Genomic DNA, 18,753 nt, shown 5'->3' with positions numbered 1-18,753 from the left:
AACATGTGTTGCTATCAATTTGTTTTCCTATTTTGACCTTTGAGAGTCAGATATCTTGTTTCCCTACTCCAGTCTCCAGTCTATTGCAAATCATTCACCAGTTCTACTAAACTTGCTTTTGAAGATTTCTTAACTCTTCCTCTTTGCTAACTTTCTTTAAGGTATACATTCTTTACTTCACTGGGACAATTACTATTACTATTTGTATAGTATTTCTATAATTCTTTCCTCTATAATAAATGTATCTTTAATAGTATAGTAAAATAATCTGCATTAAATGAGAATGCAGTCATTATTAGAATATTTCAAAAACACTACCAGAGGTATAATCAAGCTCTTCATCAGAAACTTGTACTGTATCTCTATTTCACCCCATTCTGCGGTTATTTTGTAACCGCACTCTGCAAATGTATGCTGATCTAGTGACACTAAACTCCTTCTACTCCCCCACCATGTCAACCTACCTCCTTCCTCTCACTTCTATGTTAGCTCCTATTCTCTTCTGGAATTCCTTTGTTAAACCCAGATTGGGTTACGATTTCCTCTCCCAACAATTCTGTACATTCAGCACAATCCATTATACATAACATAAAGTGCTACTTTTTATCTCCTCTCTACTCTGGAGCCAAATCCTCCAGGAGAACATGATTGTAAAGACACCTTAATGGCTTGCACTTCCTTCTCTTTCCGTCAATTGCATTTAGAATTACCTTTCAGAAAGTCCACCTCTGATCGTATAACTCACTGTCAATGGGATTCACAGGTCTTATTTTTTTCTTCATAGGACTTCCAAGCTATGCTCTTTCCTAGTTATTTATTTGTTTGTAGTTCGTGTCTGCAGAAAAATATTAATTCCTTGAGAATTTGTGGTTTTTTTATTCCCTTGTATGAACACTACCTAGGAAAGTGCCTAGCTTGTAGCAGACTTTAAATGTATATATATGTTTAAAAACTGTTTGAATTAATGGAGGGGAGATGCATTTTAGACAGATAAGCACATAACAAGAGTTCAGTTAATTAGTTAAACTTGAATTTGTCTATGATAATTTTTTTCAGGTATCTCTAAAGGAACTAAACTGATGGAATGAATTAAATGTGTGTGTTTGTGCGTATTTATGTACAGTGTGTGTCATTTGTAAATCAACTCATTCAAAATAGTAACAATTGCCTTATACTTAAGAGGCTGAGAATACAGCTCAATTTATGCGACTGGGTGCCTTAGCTGTCCCTGTCTTGTGCTGCAAAAATGGAGGCTCCTGGAGAACTGCCAGTTCCTTTTTGTCAATAGAAACCTGAAATTCTTGATATATATTAGAGAAGGAATCTATATCAGCATCAGCGGCATCAAGGTAAATCAACTCGGCAGCAAGAGGTGAATAATAATCCTCTTTCCACCTCCCTTTATAATCTGGCTGCCATCAGAAGGTGCTAACTACATTTGGAGGGGATCTTTGTACATCAATTATGGCTATCAGAACAGTTCCTCAAGTGAGGCTCTCTGCTCAGATGACACTGATATGTGGGAAGTTGACATTAAAACCAACCATGATAGCTATCCATATTAGATAAGCAGTGTTCAGGCCAAGGACATCCTCCATTGAACACTTTAGAGTCTTGGGGAAGACCAGCACACAGTAGTCTCGGGGACTTCTGTACCTTGCTGTCATTCCCTTCCACTAACTGTTCCAATACATCTCAGTCTGTGAGCACCTTTGTATTACGAAGGCCCTAGAAATATTCTTCATATTTCCTTATATACTCTACTCAGGGAAAGAGAGTTCCCCAGATAACGCAGCAGCAGAAGAAATATATTCAATATTTGAAGAGACACTCCACATCCCACATCCATTTTTATAGAGTTAACTTGCATTTCTTTGTCTTCAGTAATGAAATAGTGTGGTGTCTTTTTTCTTCTTTAAAGTATTACACTAAAAATCAAGTGTGAATATTCAGGGAGATGTGATTTTCAAACACATAGTTCTCATTCCATGAAGGATTTATCAATTATTAGGGCACATTTCTTCTTTCATTTACCAATAGTGATGGCAATGCATCCCCATAATCTATTTATTTTAATCATCCTACTATGAATTGTTTAAGGTAACTTAATCTTAGTTCTATAGACATTTGCATTTTGAATTGTAACATCTTTCTATATTATTAAACTGTTGGATTTAATAGGGCAGTGAGGAAGAATATAGCACAGGCTGAACAAAATTAGATTCTGAACCTTTCATGATGGTGACATCGTTTGTTTGTGATTCTCATGATTATTGAAAGAAGCTGCTCTTGTGACAATGTGTCCAGATGAGATAAACATACAGTTAGAATTTATTCATTGGTTCCCTATTTACCAAACAATGCTTCGGTAGCTATGTTCAGCATTTATTTATTGAGTGCTTGCTGTGTTGAAGGCACTGTGCATCTAAAGTTATAGAGGTGAAATAGATCTACTGCTGCTTAAAATAAAATGGCTAAAAGGCCTGAATCTGAGTCACTTCAACTGGGGTCCAGTTAAAGTAAATTTCAAGTGACTTTACAGAGCCATGCTCTTTATTTACAATAAAAATAATAATCACACCTTACTTTTAGTGCCTTCACAACTGATAAATTGTGTATTATCACAACCTCAAGCTTTGAAATAACATAGGGGTTAGAGAGATGGTTCAGAAATTAAGAACACAGGCTGAACTAAGCAGTGGTGGTACATGCCCTTAATCCCAGCTCTAACCGAAGATAGAGGCAGGTGAATTTCTATGAGTTCGAGACCAGCCTGGTCTACAGAACAAGTTGCAAAACAGCCAGGGCTACACAGAGAAACCCTGAGAGAAACCGTGTCTCAAAAAAAAAAAAAATTAATTAATTAATTAATGGCACAGGCTTTTCTTAAAAAGAACTCAACTTGCATTCCCAGTACCTATATGGTAGCTCAAAACTATCTAATTCCATTTTCAGGATGACCCTAGTTTCCATGATATTACTTACAATTATGACAGAAGAAACTATTGAAGATATTTAAACAGAAATTTGTCTTCAATTTGCGATCTTTGAGCGTCCAAAATACGGAGAAGTAATTCCACTACCTATGCCAGTTCCTAGTAGAGACTGTACTGACTAATTGCTAGCACAGAGTTCATGGATCTTCAAACCTGTGTTTTATGAAGCTTACATGAGTTTCATACAATGAGGAGAATTTCTTTAATTACCTTGGCACACATCTAAAAGGCCTTCAGAGCTTGTGGGCTAAAACCTTAGAGTAGTTGAACTCCGTCATACAGTTGGCTGCAAAGTGAGCCAAAAAAAGATAGGCAACAAAGTGAAAATCATCCATCTGTATTCAGCTTATGACAATGCAAAAGTTCATATCCAGTATTTGCTGATGTGTTCCTTAATAAGGGAAATGGATAGTTTAAGGGTAACAACTACAAGGATCTACTGAACAGTGTAGTTGAAAATGTAGTCCCTCCTTAAAGTGCTGGAAACAATATCCTCTATAACATAAGGTATTTAGATATACATCCCTAAATGCGATTCCATTCTTCCTAAAATTGCCATGCAATCTAATTGATCAAGCTAGGCTCTGCAGGACTGTCAATCTATTTAGTGGTCTAAAGTGTCTGCAGTCAACAGTCTCTCTGCTTCCAGAATCATTGTATCCAAACATTTCACAAACAGCAGACACAGGTCCCTGAAACTCTTTTAATGGTGATAGTCTTTTTTAATTACTTTTTTATATATTGAGAGGTAATATAATTACATCATTTCCCATTTCCCTTTCCACCATCCAAACTTTCCATATACCACTCCTTGTTCTCTTCTAAGTGCTTAGCCTCTCTTTTTATTAATTGAAGCTACGCAGACAAATGTAAGTTCAAATTCTTGAAAACATAGCTACAATCTCTACCCCATGGGCTCTCAACCTTACACAAAGAAATACAGCTAAAAAATGGTGATATTCATCAAAAAGTTAGGCTTCTGCAGTTTTTATAGTTTAACCAAGAGTAATCATGAAAGTTTCATAGCTTCTTATGAAGTTTGCACAGCTCTTGAAGTTTAAAATGTGAAAGAAAGCAAGAGTCCGAAGAATCAGCATTCTATTTTTTCATGTTAAGTGTTCAAAAATATGAGAATTTGTTTATTATGCAGTTCCTAAAACTGTAATTTTTAATTTGAATGACTTCAAAATGAGATGTAGAGTTCTTTAAGAAAGTAAAAGCAAGTCAAACCCATGCTGAGAAAGAGAACATTGTCTAGATATAGCAATTTAAGAGAATTGCAAAGAAGAGATTTTCCTATGTTGACCTCATCTTTCCTAAAGTAATCTGATGAAATAATTACTTATCTATATTTTATATTTCCATCTTTAAAGTTTTTTTTTTTTTTTTTGGTTTTTCGAGACAGGGTTTCTCTGTGGTTTTGGAGCCTGTCCTGGAACTAGCTCTTGTAGACCAGGCTGGTCTCGAACTCACAGAGATCCGCCTGCCTCTGCCTCCCAAGTGCTGGGATTAAAGGCGTGCGCCACCACCGCCCGGCCATCTTTAAAGTTTTAAAGCCACTCAAGTGTTGGTAATTTTCAATGAGCTGTTTAATCCACTGAGCATGTATTAGAAAAGAGAAGCATGTTGATGTCAATGAAAACAGTGACCAATAAGAAACAAAATTATTAAATGTAATTAAACTTAATCAATAAAGTAACTAAATTAATTAAAACCTATAGTAATCTTGATAGTAATCACCAATCAAGATGATTAATAGGAATTGACACTATAAATAAGGGCAATGTTCTCTATTCACAGGTTCAGGAATTCACATAGCATATTATAATAGATATCATAATAGAATTATTATTGATTACCCAAATCTGCACTAAAAAATTCAACATTTGAAATGTTAATGAAATTTTAAAGTCAAATACTAATTTTTACTGTATTATTTTACTAGTATAAAACCTTAAACACTAAATTTAAAATGAATGAAGTGTTTTGAACTACATAATGTATATTTGAAACATAAGTATATGACTTTAACTTCACTGCTAATTTTAAGAACTAAATACATTTAGTATATAAGAACATATGGTCTTAATGCATACTTTAACCTTAGCAATTTATTTTTTATTAAGAATGTTTAAGGTTCCAGGTTGCATATTTGTATAAAATTGCTAGATATTTACATTTTAAATGCACAAACTAAACATGCAGAATTGTACATTTTCAATAAATTCTTTTAAATAACAATTTAAGTTCTTCACATACTATAAGTAGGAAAATGTCAAGCATGTTGGTTCATAGCTATGTGTTCTTTTAGTAGAAGTATTGGAATATATTGTTTCTGTAATTCAGATGACATAGGTAACTATTATATAAATTTCCACAAATCATATATTGAGATTTTATGAATGTATTACTGATTTAAAATAAAAAAATGAAGTTTGAAAGTTCATAAAAGTAAAAATCGTTAGCATCACAATAATTTTGATTCAAAATTCGTATATAGTCTTGTCAAGAAGAAAATCACCAACTAATATTTAAGGACTAAAGACTCTCGGGTATTACTAAGCTTTGACAATATGAAATGTGAGACAGGTTAGAATATAGACCTTTTAAAATAAGCAGCTTTTCTGATATAGCTCTCAATTTAAGATGATACATCTTCACATATCTAAATCAGAATAAAGAAGCTGCACTTTGAAATACAAGGAGCAGTCACTATTTGCAAATGTAGTGATCAGTAACGGATCTTCCAGTGGATAGGGCTGAAACGGTACATGGTACAAATTAATCTCATTAAATGCTATGCCACAGAGTGTGTCATCCTTACGACTTCTGATACATATGCATGTTTTTCATGATTTCTTTTCAGAATGCTCTGGGCCATTGGGAATCGAAGGCGGAATCATATCCAATCAACAGATCACAGCTTCGTCCACCCACCGAGCTCTTTTTGGACTCCAGAAGTGGTATCCCTACTATGCTCGCCTTAATAAGAAGGGACTCATAAATGCCTGGACAGCTGCTGAAAATGACCGATGGCCATGGATTCAGGTAAGAGAGGGATGGGACAGAGCTGTCCTCCAAATGATCAGAATCATTTATGGGAGTAGATTAGGAAGATTTTGGTGTGATTCTTTCTCATGTTCAAAGTGTAATTCGGTTTATGATGAAACTGTGCAAAATCTGAAAATGTGGGAAAGACACACATGCTCTGAATATGTGAAAACAATACTAAAATTGGAGCATTCTTAGACATAAATGCCCTGCTTTAAGTTGTACTGAAAAAAGATATCTATCATCATTTGCATATGTTTGTTCATACAATATTAACATTTAATAACAAATTATGCAACTAAAAAGAAACAATTTCATCTATGTGTTCTTTTTGAGAAATAATTTCCCATGTACAAATGTAAAATGTACAATGGGTCATGATAATATCCCACTTTATAAATAGAGAATTTTTTAAGCATTCTGAGGGGCATTGCTATGCATCAGTTCTGTAAAAGGTTTGGAAAGCTTCAAAGTATAAAGAGTAAAACAATATGACTATGTTACAATCTTTACATTATAGAAATATTCAAAGTAAGTAGGTAATTATTTTATAAGTATATATAATATTGTAGAGTTAATTATAAAACATATAACTCTTCAAGGGCATTTGTAATTTTTTTATTCATTTCTTTTTATTTTTCTGGACCTGGAAAGCAGTTTTCCTCTCCTTACAGTCCCCCAACACACATTTATTACCCCTCTGTTTCTATTCAGAACAGGGTAGGCCTCTTATGGATATCAAAAAATAATGGTATATCAAGTTGCAGTAAGAACTAAGCACCTCTTCTCCCACATATAAGGTCAGAAAAGGCAACTCAGTATAAGAAAAGGATCACAAAAGCCAACAGAAGAGTCAGAGACCCATCCTGCTCCCACTGTTATGAGTCCCACAAGAAGACCATGCTACACAACTGTACCTTATTTGCAGAGGGTCCAGGCTGGTTCCATGCAGGTTCCTTGGTAGTTTCAGTTTCTGTGATCTCCTATAAGCACAGGTGAATTGATTACGTGTATTTTCTTGTGGTGTCCTTAACCCCTCTGGCTCCTACAGTTCTTTATACTTTTCTTCAGCAGGATTCCCAGAGATTCACAGTGGATTTTATTCTCATCAACCAGCTTATTTTAAAACAGGGGAAAGCAACAATGTATTGACATATTAAGAGCTTGGCCAGAGAAGAAATATCATAGTAAAGCTGACATCTCAAATTCTATCCATTTAAGTTTCCTGGGCATTCAAGCAAAAGCATAAATTAGATATATTAGGAAGACAGAAAAGATGATCAAAACTGATTTATTTGAAATATTATACCTCTGTTCATGTGGTACCTTAATATAATCACTGTCTCTTCTATCATTAATAGCACATACCAAATGTCAGAGTACTCTTGTTGAAGCTACACAGGTCAGGAAATTGTGATATAAGGCAATTTTGGAAGATAGCTTCCACTGATCTAGATTCTTGGAAAACAGCATAATAAAAGATGCTACATGAGAATCTAGCAAGCATCAATTAGAAAATGAGGACAAGGAGAGTTACTGGAGGAATGTGTTCAAATCTGGTGTGAGAGATTGCAAATGCCCTAGGGTCATTAGAAAATTTGTACCTCATTCTGTTGTCATAAAGTACAATGAGTCTTCCTCTGTCTCATCAGCCAGCTCTCAAACAATAACGCAGAGACAGCTTATTAATTACAAAATCTCAGCCTATACTTAGGCTTGCTTCTAACTAGCTCCCTTTTCTTTCCAAAAAAATCTTGAGCCAGTGTCATATCATTATTTGTAAAAAATTTTGAAAATAGAGGTAAATACTCTCTCCACAAATACTTGAATATTTTGGTCATATTTCTTTCTCTCTCATATACTCCCTTTCCCTACCCACAGAATTTCACCTTATTTTTCTCTTTCTAAACAAAATAAAACATAACAGTAAAAGAACACCAAATGAAAATAACAACAACCAAAAAAAGCACACAAAAACCAGTTTCTCTGTAGCTTTAGAGGTTGTCCTGGAACTAGCTCTTGTAGACCAGGCTGGACTCAAACTCACAGAGATGTGAATCACCTACCTCTGCCTCCCGAGTGCTGGGATTAAAGGCGTGCGCCACCACCACCCAGCTCATGGAGTCCTATTTTGTATTGGTCAATTACTCCTGAGCATAAGGCCTACTCTGGAGTGTGATTCATGTCCTCAATGTTACTGTGTTGGTGAAGACTTATCTTTCCTCTCCCAGCAGCTAGTAATTGAAAACATCTTCTTAGTAAAGGGTGATGGCTGTAGTCTCTGTGAGTTCATACATGTACCAGCCATACTGTATTTGAAAAATGACTTTGTTTGGAGTTTTCCACCACCTCTAGCTCCTACATTCTTTTTGCCTGCTCTTTTGCATATCTCTGAGTTTTGAGGGGAAGAGTGTGATAAAGACATTCTATTTTTTTGTTCTTTTTATTTCTTTTATTTAAAAAAAAAAAACTCTTTCTTTGTTTTACATACCAATCCCAGTTCCCACTCTTCCCCTCTTCCTGTTCTCTCAACTTTTGCCCTCACCCCACCCCCATCCACTCCTCAGAGAGGGTAAGGCACATTGCTTTGAGGAAGGATCAAGGTCCTCCCTACTATATCTCGGATGAGCAAGTCGTTTCTCCAAAAAGAATGAGTTCCAAAGGGCCAGTACAAGCAGTAGGGATAAATCCTAATCCTACTGCTAGTGGCCCTGCAGTCTGCCCCAGCTATACAACTGTCACCCACACCTTGTCACCCGAGGGCGTAGTTTGATCCTATGCTGGTTCCCTCCCTGTCCGGCCAGAGTTGTCTTCACTGGTGTCTGGTCCTTTTCTTTCTTCTTTTTTTTTTTTCTGAGAACACACAACCTTGTAAAAGTAAAATATAGATCTGCATTAACACAAGAATGGAATATGCAGTGTATACAAGTCAGCTAAAGATGATCTCATATTTAAGCAGGTAAAAGTTACCTGCTAACTTTGTAAGTCTGTTTGGACCTTATGATCAAACTCTCTCCATGCCATATGAAAGGATTACATGTAATAAGTCATGAGGATTCTGTAGCCAACAAACTTTAGCCTGTCTCATCCAGTCTCAGAGCTGTTTCCATGCAGAGGAATCAGCATACATGTCACATGTCCTGTAGTCTTTCCTGGCTTCCTCCCTCAAGTCTGCAGCCAGGATCCTCAGGAGGTCTCTCCCTATCAAATTTCATCTTTATTAATTTTGAAGAAATCCATAACTTTTTGTTTCCTATTTTGGAAAAAAATAAGGCATAACCTCCCCCCCCCCCAATGCAACATATTTTAAACTTAAAATATGACATCCATTTTAAACTTAAAATTAAAACATCCTTAAAATATATAAACTGGTTTAATTCAGTAGATTTTTCTCCAATCCAGTATCTCTCAGTAGCTGCCACTACTTTTTTGTTCATTATCATTTTAAAAGGTCAAAGTCATCAAAGCATCATAGAGGAGGATTCACGTTACACAGAGGGGGCCTGCTTATTCATCCCAGCTGCCTGGCTAGCTTAGCCCCCCAAAATCACACAGGAACTGTATTAATTAAAACTTGGCCCATTAGCTCTAGTTTGTTATTGGCTAACTTTTATATTATTTTAACCCATTTCTATTAATTTATATATCACTATGTGGCAGTGGCTTACAGGGTAAAATTCACAGTGTCTGTATCTGGCGGCTCCATGGCATCTCTCTGACTCCACCTTCTTCCTCCCAGAATTCAGTTCCATCTTCCTCACCTACCTAAGTTCTGGCCTATCAACAGGCCAAGGCAGTTTCTTTATTCATTAATGGTAATGACAGCACACAGAGGGAACTTTAACATCAGATGCAGACTCCTTGTGTATTTTCCATATGTGGCTTTGAGAGGGGTGGTATTACTTTACTCTCTCTTTAAAGACTTTACTATTACTTTTAAACTATTTTAATGATAGTTATATCCATGTTATAAAATGTATATCCATTTTCTTTTCTTTCTTTAACCTTTAAGCACATTTTAAAGCATACCCTACCTGTTCAGAGGTTTTCTCATTCTTGACCTAACTTTACTAAGTTAGGTATTCTCTGACAGTGCCAAGCCTTCACCTGCTAGGCCCTTTGTTGTGTGACTAGCTTATGGCACTGGAAGCTGGTTCTCCCCACTTGGTTCCTTGAGAGACTAGCCTCATGTCAGAAGTACCAGGGGAGTCACATTTACTGCCCAGCTCTGTATAGCTGCTTAGCCCACTTTCTGGAGTCCCCATGGGCAGAGAGGCCCAAGCAGTGACTGCAGTGGCACCAGCTGGCATGACTTCTCTGTCCCTGTGGTCGTGGTAAAGTATTGGAGTGCCAAGTGTAGTAAGCTTTTCATCTGCCACAGCTCACAATGAAACAGAGACTTATTAGTCACTATAAAAGGTTGGTCTTTGACTTAGTATTGTTCTACTAGATCTTATAACAAATTAATCCACTTCTATTAATCTATGTTCTGCCATGTGATATTTTTTTACCTCTGTTTCATTCTGTATGTTTGACACCCTGATGTTCTTACCAGGTCTCCTTTATGCCTCAATTATCTACTCTTTCTATCTATCTTGCCTAACTATTGACCCTTAAGAATTTTATTAAACCAATCACAGTAGCACATCTCCCAGTATACAAATATTACTCAACAATGGAGCCCTCTGAATGACTTTTATTGGATAGCAGGTTGCTACACCATGATTTCAATGAGAGAAACATGGAGCATGTCATGTTACTTTATGAAGTATAATATATTTAAATGTTTGTCTATAGGCATTAATATCAATAAAATTGATTTATGGCTGATTAGAAACACTTTCCTTCTTCAAAACTAAGCCAAAATCTCTTTTAGTGTCTTTCTTTGTTTAGAGCTCTTAGGAAATTATATGTAAATTAGATACATTGCCTTTGTCTTCATAGCTATAAAGAATTTTAAAAGTTCATATTTTGTTCGTGAATTTATGTTGGCATGCATTTGCAGAAATCAACTCATAAGTTACAGTTTGACTTTTTTAATATGTTCACTGTACATCTGTACAAAAAGTATCAGAGTGTAGAAATGCTGCTTCTTTAACAAGTTGGCAGCAGATTCATGCACATGTACCTCATTTTCATTTTTTATTGCCCAGTTGAAAAATATTTAAGTGGCTATTTTCCCATTTCCTAACTATTGTAAATAAAGTGACAATGAACATGACTGAGCAAGTATTTGTGGTATAGAACATTTCCTCCTTTGGACAACCTTAAATGTACTATTATATCTATGCACAAATAGTTTGTTTTATTTTTAGACCAGTTTTTTATGCACTTAAGACAACATATCACTCTTTCTTTCAAAGTAAGATATTTATATATTCTTTGTCCCAGGGAAGAAATAATTCAATGAGATAAGAAAATGTTTAGTTGAGAAAAGTTTAGATTAAAGATGAACTGGTCACTTAGAAAAATTAAAGATTTAGCATACTTCTACGAGGAATGGTGACCATGAAGGTGATAGTATGTGACGGTCAATTTACTTTTTATGCGAAGATCATAATGAATTCAGTAGAAATGAGCAAGGGCAAATCTAACATGTTTGTGGAGGAATGTTACATGTACACAAGGAGCAAAAACTGAAACCCATTTAGTCTTGTTTAATACGCAATGTTTGTTTATGCTCGGGGTGCACATATTCTTATTGTGTTCTTTAAGAGTTTATTATTGTATGATATTTTTCAAAAGAAAAATCCTTTATCAATTAACTAATACTCATACGTAAGAGGCTTACTCTTATTAGATACTAAATTCTCTGTGTTGAAAAACACATTATTAAACTCTCCTGTTTTTTGATTCTTTTATTTATTTTATTCAGTCTTTCAAGCTTTTGAATACTTGGTTAAATGCACTTATAATAAGTGCACTGGCCTCTTAGTCTCTCAGGTATATGACTTAATACACAAATTTTAGTATACAGCTTAACTTTTATCTTTAACTTGATAAAATGAATATCAAAGTTGACAGTTTCAATTTACATGCTGAGCAATTATTAATGGCACCATAATGTTCATAATTGGTTCTGTCTTAAAGGGTAAGTACAGTAAATGCAGCTCAACAATTTTTTATTTTATTTTAACAAATTTTTCTGACCTTTTACTCTTCACTTAGATTCCTTCCTATTAAACTGCAGCCACATCACATTTCACATCACTAGCACCCTAAGATATAAGTTTATATTTCTGAATAATGTAGTAAAAATAGGAATGTTGCACAGGTCCATATGTCTTGAAATACTTCATTTAAAAATCTAAAAGTTTGTACTAAACCTTTGAATGTTTTGCTAACTAAAAATGATTAGCCAGACTGACTACTCGCTAAATATTTTAAAGATATATTTCCCATTTCTGAATATTTTTGGGGAATATTGTTCTATGTCTCATCATTTTCTTTCTGTGATGATTTGGGGTCCCTCTGTACTGAACTTCCAACTATTTGTCGGTGAAGACTGATTTTGGATACTCACTGAACATGCTCTAGCTATTCGTCTGTGCAGACTGGTAACAGACACTCACTGAACATGTGCTAGCTATTCTAGCTAGTTCTGTGTAGACTACTAACACTGTAGCTCTTCACCTATGAAGACTGATAACTGACACTCACTGGACATGCTCAAGTGTTCTGACTTGTTTTACTAGAAAAAAAAAAAAAAAAAAAAAAAACAGAGCAAAATGGTGCTTACCTTTGAGAATCTCTGAATCAGCCAGGCTTGGAAATTTAGGTTCCTGTCTTCTAGGCCAGCCTGGAATACTCAGTTTAAAAAAAAAAAAAATCCTAGTCAGTAGAGTGTTTGCCTGTGTCCTGGATTCAATCTATAGTACCCTTGTGGGAAATCAGGGGAGAAGCTTCTACATATAGAGATGGAAAAGAAAGAAAGAAAATTAACAGGATAGTCTATTTGAACTTGCTGGTAGAGTTCAATAACTTATCCAATGCAACTTATTTTAGTAGTACATTTAAAAAAAATAAACCTTAAAACTGCATAAGTACAATTGTGGAATGCAAGGAAATTCTTATTACCCTAGTATCTGTATAACTAAATTATTACATGAAGATATGTCTGATGGGGGATAATATAGTATAATACTTAAACACTCATTTGAAAGTTGAATTGCTACTTTTCTCTGTGGTGGTAGTAGTGTTTTAACACTGATTAAAACAGATTGGATCTTTTTTGGTTTCAAAGTAATCTATTTTACTTTAAAAAGATTTGGCTATGATGCTTTTTTTTGAATCACATTATATGTTACTGTAAATGAAAGATAATGTCCTATATTTCAATTTCATAATGCTCAGCATTATGGTTGTTTGGCAAAAATAAAATCTTCTGAGTTCATTTTCAGACAGCAGTGCCGTAAAAGTTGCCTCATCTGCTGGAAAGCATGGGCTGATGTTATTACTGTTTTGTTTGTTTCTGCCTTGGTTAGAGAAAAGGTAAATTGAAAAACAAACAACAATAAGTTTATTGGAGGTGAGGATGGACTTGGGTACCTGTCCTTGGAATCACGGAGAGTGATGACTGTGAGGTGGAGGAAGAAAGAGGAGCGAGCACTAAAACAAAGTAGGAAAGGAAGATAGTGCACTGCCTGGTGAAAAGTTTGCAAGTTGCCAGGAGCCTAGCAGAGTGTTTTCTGGGGGTGTGGTTAGCTTTAGTGTCAGTGGGTAACTCGGTGCTCTGTAATTAGCTATGAGACAGTTTACTTTAGTATTAAGAGATAATTTGGGATTATGTGTTAGCAATGAAACAGTTAATGCTTTGAAGTGACTCCTGGCTCTTCTGTATTAATAAAAAAGACACTATCCCAAAGAAAATCACCTGAATCCTGCAGTTCAAAAACTACTGATAGTTAGTTGATGACTTTATGTTACACAATTCATGGCTGCAAATTTTATGCATGGGGGGAGGTTACTTGTTCTTCCTTCCTTCCTCCCTCCCTCCTTCCCTCCCTCCCTCCTTCCTTCCTTCCTTTCTTCTTTTTGTTTTTAGAAGCTGTTTTAACAGTGAAACTGAAAGTTCCACAAAAACAGTATAATCATCATGGTCATTTCCATGGTGGCACATTTTGGTCTGTTTCTCTCATATACTGTAATCATCTGATGATAGGATTTTTGCTTATTTTCAATACATTTCCATAACATCACATTTTAAAAATTTGTTAATAGATTCATATGACTTAATACTGAAAGAATAGGGAACATGAAACATAAAAGACAGGTTATATTTTCCATGGAAATCACATAACAACAATATTCAAGGATTCTATCAAAACACAAACATCTGGACTCTGTCTGTACAGCTACATATGATATCCCATTGCTGGCATTTATAGTACAATGAGTAAGAAAAGTGATGGAGGCTGCTGTTTGTTTCCTGGCTGCACAAACCTGAAATAATCACACAGAAACTGTATTAACTAAAATATTGCTCAGCCTATTAGCTCAGGCTTCTTATTAACTGACTCTTACATTTTAAATAAACCAATTCCTATAATTTTCTATTTTACCGCGAAGCTTCTGATTTACCAGTAAGCCCCCAGGGCATCTATCCCTTAGGCAGTTACTTGGCATCTCCCTGACTTTGCCTTCTTTTCTCCTCTATCTCTGCTTGAAATTTATGCCTTACTTTATTCTGTGTTGTCATAGGCTCAAAGCAGCTTCTTTATTACCCAATGGTAATGAAACATTCATAGCACAGAAGGGAATCCCACATCAGGTAGAAGACCCTAAGTTCATAAAAATACAATACCCAGCATTGCCTTCCCAATCGCCACAAGCTACTTTCACATGCAACAATAGGGATACATAAATAATTTACTGTAAATCACTTATGGAAAAGACAGGTAGTTAAACACTGTGTACCAAACATCACAATGACACTTTTTCTTGCCTCATTTATGTTTCATTCCTGAACTGTTAAAGTCTTAATGTTCAGGGTCATCTAGATAGCTCAGCCGGTAAGGCTTCTTTCTGCTAATCCTGATGACCTGAATCAGAACCCTGGGACCTAAATGATAGAAGAAGAGAGCTAACTCCAGCAAGCTGTCCTTAACTTCCATAAACGGTCTCTGTCATGTGTAGGCACACTACACACACACACACACACACACACACACATACACATGTTGTAAATAAGAGCGGCTGGGCTGCGTCCCCGGCACCCAGCCGCCCGCATGGCTAGCTTATGCCCCGAAATAATTACACGGAAACTGTATTCTTTTAATCACTGCCTGGCCCATTAATTCCAGCCTCTTATTGGCTAGCTCTTACATATTGATCTAACCCATTTCTAATATTCTGTGTAGTACCACGAGCTGGCTTACCAGGGAGAATCTTAACCTGCGTCTGTCTGGAGTGGGAGAATCATGGCGACTCCTGACTCGGCTTCTTTTTCCCAGCATTCTGTTCTGTTTACTCCACCCACCTAAGGGTTGGCCTATAAATGGGCCTAGGCAGTTTCTTTATTATTTAACCAATGACCTTCCTCCATCATTTCCCCATTTTCTGTTTAAACAAAAAAGGCTTTTAGTTTAACATAGTAAAATTACATATAACAAAACAGTTATAAAGCAAGAATTACAGTTACAATACTTATATCTATTTTATCTTTTATCATAACAATGGAAAACTGTAACTATAACTAACCATTTTTTATCTCCATCAAAGACTCCAGAAGGATATAATATTACCTAAGTAAACAAGAAATAAGAAAACTCTAGAAATGACAGAGACATCTTGCTGCCTGGACAGTCACCCAAAGTTCTTTTGTACCGTTGGGGCATCCATCTTTGGCCTACAGGCCCATAGTATCCAGCAGACATTTTTATCAAGCAGGAAATTCCAAAGACAGTTTAGTCACTTTTTGTTGTGTCCTGTAGAATGTCTCGTAGACTCTTTTATGAGTTAGGAACCCTGAAAAACCATCTCACCTTTAGGCAAGTTCAGCAGTCCTCTCTCTGTGGGTTCTTTGTGTCTAGTTTATGCATCAGTCCATGTAAGAGCAGTTTTCTGCCTAAATGGCTATCAAACTCCATAAGGAGCCTCTTTGATGCCCATATTTCTCTTGAAGTAGATTGGTGCTGCCAGGAGCAGACGTGTCTCATTGTCATGAAAAGCCCTAAGGTATTAAAACATTAAATGCCATATTTTGTAGTCTTTGAAAGATATGAAGAATGCCTATCTAGCTGAAATATATCTATGCATATCTAGAAAATCTAACTAACATGACTAAAAGCTTGACAATTATCGATGATTATCCATTAACAACCTATATTTTTTAATTATACATTACATTTTTAAATGAACTACACAATCACAATACCTTAATCAAGATCAGAAATACATATACATATAACAAAATTGACCTTAAAATTTATACCAATGTAAATTATTTATATCTATATCATTGGTTTTTTGGGATGATTGGTATTTGTGAATTACTGTTTATAGAAAATTGTACTGGTACTGTTTTTTGTATATTGATATGTTGAATATTAAATGTGAGTGTTCCTACCTCTATTTTTGTATGAGTATGCTTATAACTTTGTCTATATTGTATTGATACATCTACCATATTACATTGTACATTTCTACCTCTGATACTATGACATTGTTTACAGTTGAAGATCATTGTCTTCATATATTGCACAGTTGTTTATTCTTTTAGTCTTCAAAGTTAGATAGGTATTGAGAATTATATGTTTGTCATATTTTAAGTTTATCAGGTCTTTTAGTTACATAGAGATTATATTTAGTATAGATAGTATGATCTTCAGCCTCTTCAAAGAGCTGTAGAAAATGGCCTTTAATCTAACCTAAAATTTCTGTGCCAAAGAGACACAATTACTCCTGGCAACACCACTCTACTCCTGAGAGAACGTTGAGCACCAAAGACACTCCACTGGGAGCTTGTCTTCTTGGCAGAACTGGCCTTTGGGTTAAGAAAAGCCCATACCTCAACTTCTGACAAAGATACAGAATATCCCTAAGTGGATAAAACAGGATTGTCTTATCTTGCCAAGACAGGGTAGGATAGTCCTAAGAAAGTTCCTTGCCTTTAATAATGGTATGCCAGTTATGTTAGGCCTTAGCCAAAGTTGGTTGACTCAACATTGCAAACGAGACTTTGGGTGATTGCCCAGGTAGTCAGTTGTCTCTGTCAATTGTTGCACATTTTGGATATCTCTCGATTGTTAAGTAATATTTATTCCCTTCTCAGATCTTTGACGGAGTTGAAGATTATATAATTGTAGTTACTCTCTATGTTATTTAGACTCCTTGAGATAAAATGTTTAACAAAAGTTTTGTTCTCAGTATTGTTTGTTATATTTATTATTTGTTATTATTGTATATAGTTGTATTTGGTTTGGTTTTATCTTATTTAGACAAAAGGGGGAGATGTAGGGGCATAGCCCCACCCATTGGGGGCGTGTTCGCCTCGGGCTAATGTTTACGGATAAATCTGCCGGGCGTGAGCCCAGCAGCCCTTTTCTTTTGCTCCGCTTTTCCAGTACTCCGCGGGAACCTGTGGTCCTGTAAGTCTATTTCCTTATTAAAGCTGTATATATCTATATAATCTGTCTACATTCATTTGCGCCGCCACATACACACACACACACACTACAAGAACACAAGCACACTACAAGAACACAAACACTAAAAGCACACACACAGCCGGGCGGTGGTGGCGCATGCCTTTAATCCCAGCACGCGGGAGGCAGAGGCAGGCGGATCTCTGTGAGTTCGAGACCAGCCTGGTCTACAAGAGCTAGTTCCAGGACAGGCTCCAAAACCACAGAGAAACCCTGTCTCGAAAAACCAAAAAAAAAAAAAAAAAAAGCACACACACATTCATACATATCACACACACACTAAAAACACATACACTCATAGACATGCATACATGCACGCATACTAACATGTAATAAAAAATTTTTTAGAGAATGTTTTGTTAAGATTTTTTGAAGGTATTTAATAAACTTTTACTAAAATCACATCACAGTAGTCTAGAAACCCATACATACTCTTGTACTATAAATGTATTCTGTCTCTATCAGATTCATGTTCTGAGACAGAATTAAAAATCCTAGTGTTTTTAGTGTTTTCCTAACATCCAAGATTTGTAATTTTACTCTTAAAGTCATAAAAGTCGCCTCAGTGCTGCTGTTCACAGTATATAAAGAATCCTAGTGACTTGCTTTAAAGTAAAGTTTAGCATCCATCAAACTCTTATGAGATAGTTTAGTAAGTCTTGTTTGTATAAAATACTTCATGTTGGTGAGACTTTATGGGTGTAGCTTCTGGTATCCATAGGAGACACAGTGTCACACCAAATTGTCTAATACTCTGGTCCTTAACAATTTTCTAAATCCATTTCTGCAAGAATCCCAAATTTTACCAAATGACCAACCAAATAACAAATAACATTATGCAGACTGTGCCCGATGTATTTAGAAACATATGTAAATATGCTTAGACATATATGTATGCAGTAATACCATGTGAAAATAGGGGCCATGAAATTGAGATGAAGCAAGGCTAAATATGTGAGAGGATTTGAAGGAAGGGGAGGGGATAAAAATTATGTAATTTTATTTCACTCTAAACAGAAATAAATATTTTTTTTATTTTACTTGTTGTACATGTTAGGCAT

The 18,753-nt window shown here is 35.6% G+C and overlaps 1 protein-coding gene across 2 annotated transcripts in view; it reads left to right on the top strand.

The window, feature by feature from the left end:
• Edil3 (EGF like repeats and discoidin domains 3) overlaps positions 1 to 18,753 on the top strand; it is a 459,665-nt gene that overhangs the window by 274,875 nt on the left and 166,037 nt on the right. For both annotated transcript variants that reach the window (XM_057789993.1, XM_057789992.1), the window contains one exon: positions 5,863 to 6,044. In XM_057789993.1, coding sequence (XP_057645976.1) covers positions 5,863 to 6,044 — 182 coding nt within the window. The remainder of the gene's footprint in view (positions 1 to 5,862; positions 6,045 to 18,753) is intronic.

This window comes from Chionomys nivalis, chromosome 15 (assembly GCF_950005125.1).
Source record: "Chionomys nivalis chromosome 15, mChiNiv1.1, whole genome shotgun sequence".
NCBI classification, from domain to species: domain Eukaryota; kingdom Metazoa; phylum Chordata; class Mammalia; order Rodentia; family Cricetidae; genus Chionomys; species Chionomys nivalis.
Note: the sequence above shows the minus strand (reverse complement) of the source record. Positions and strands in the feature narration are given on the sequence as shown.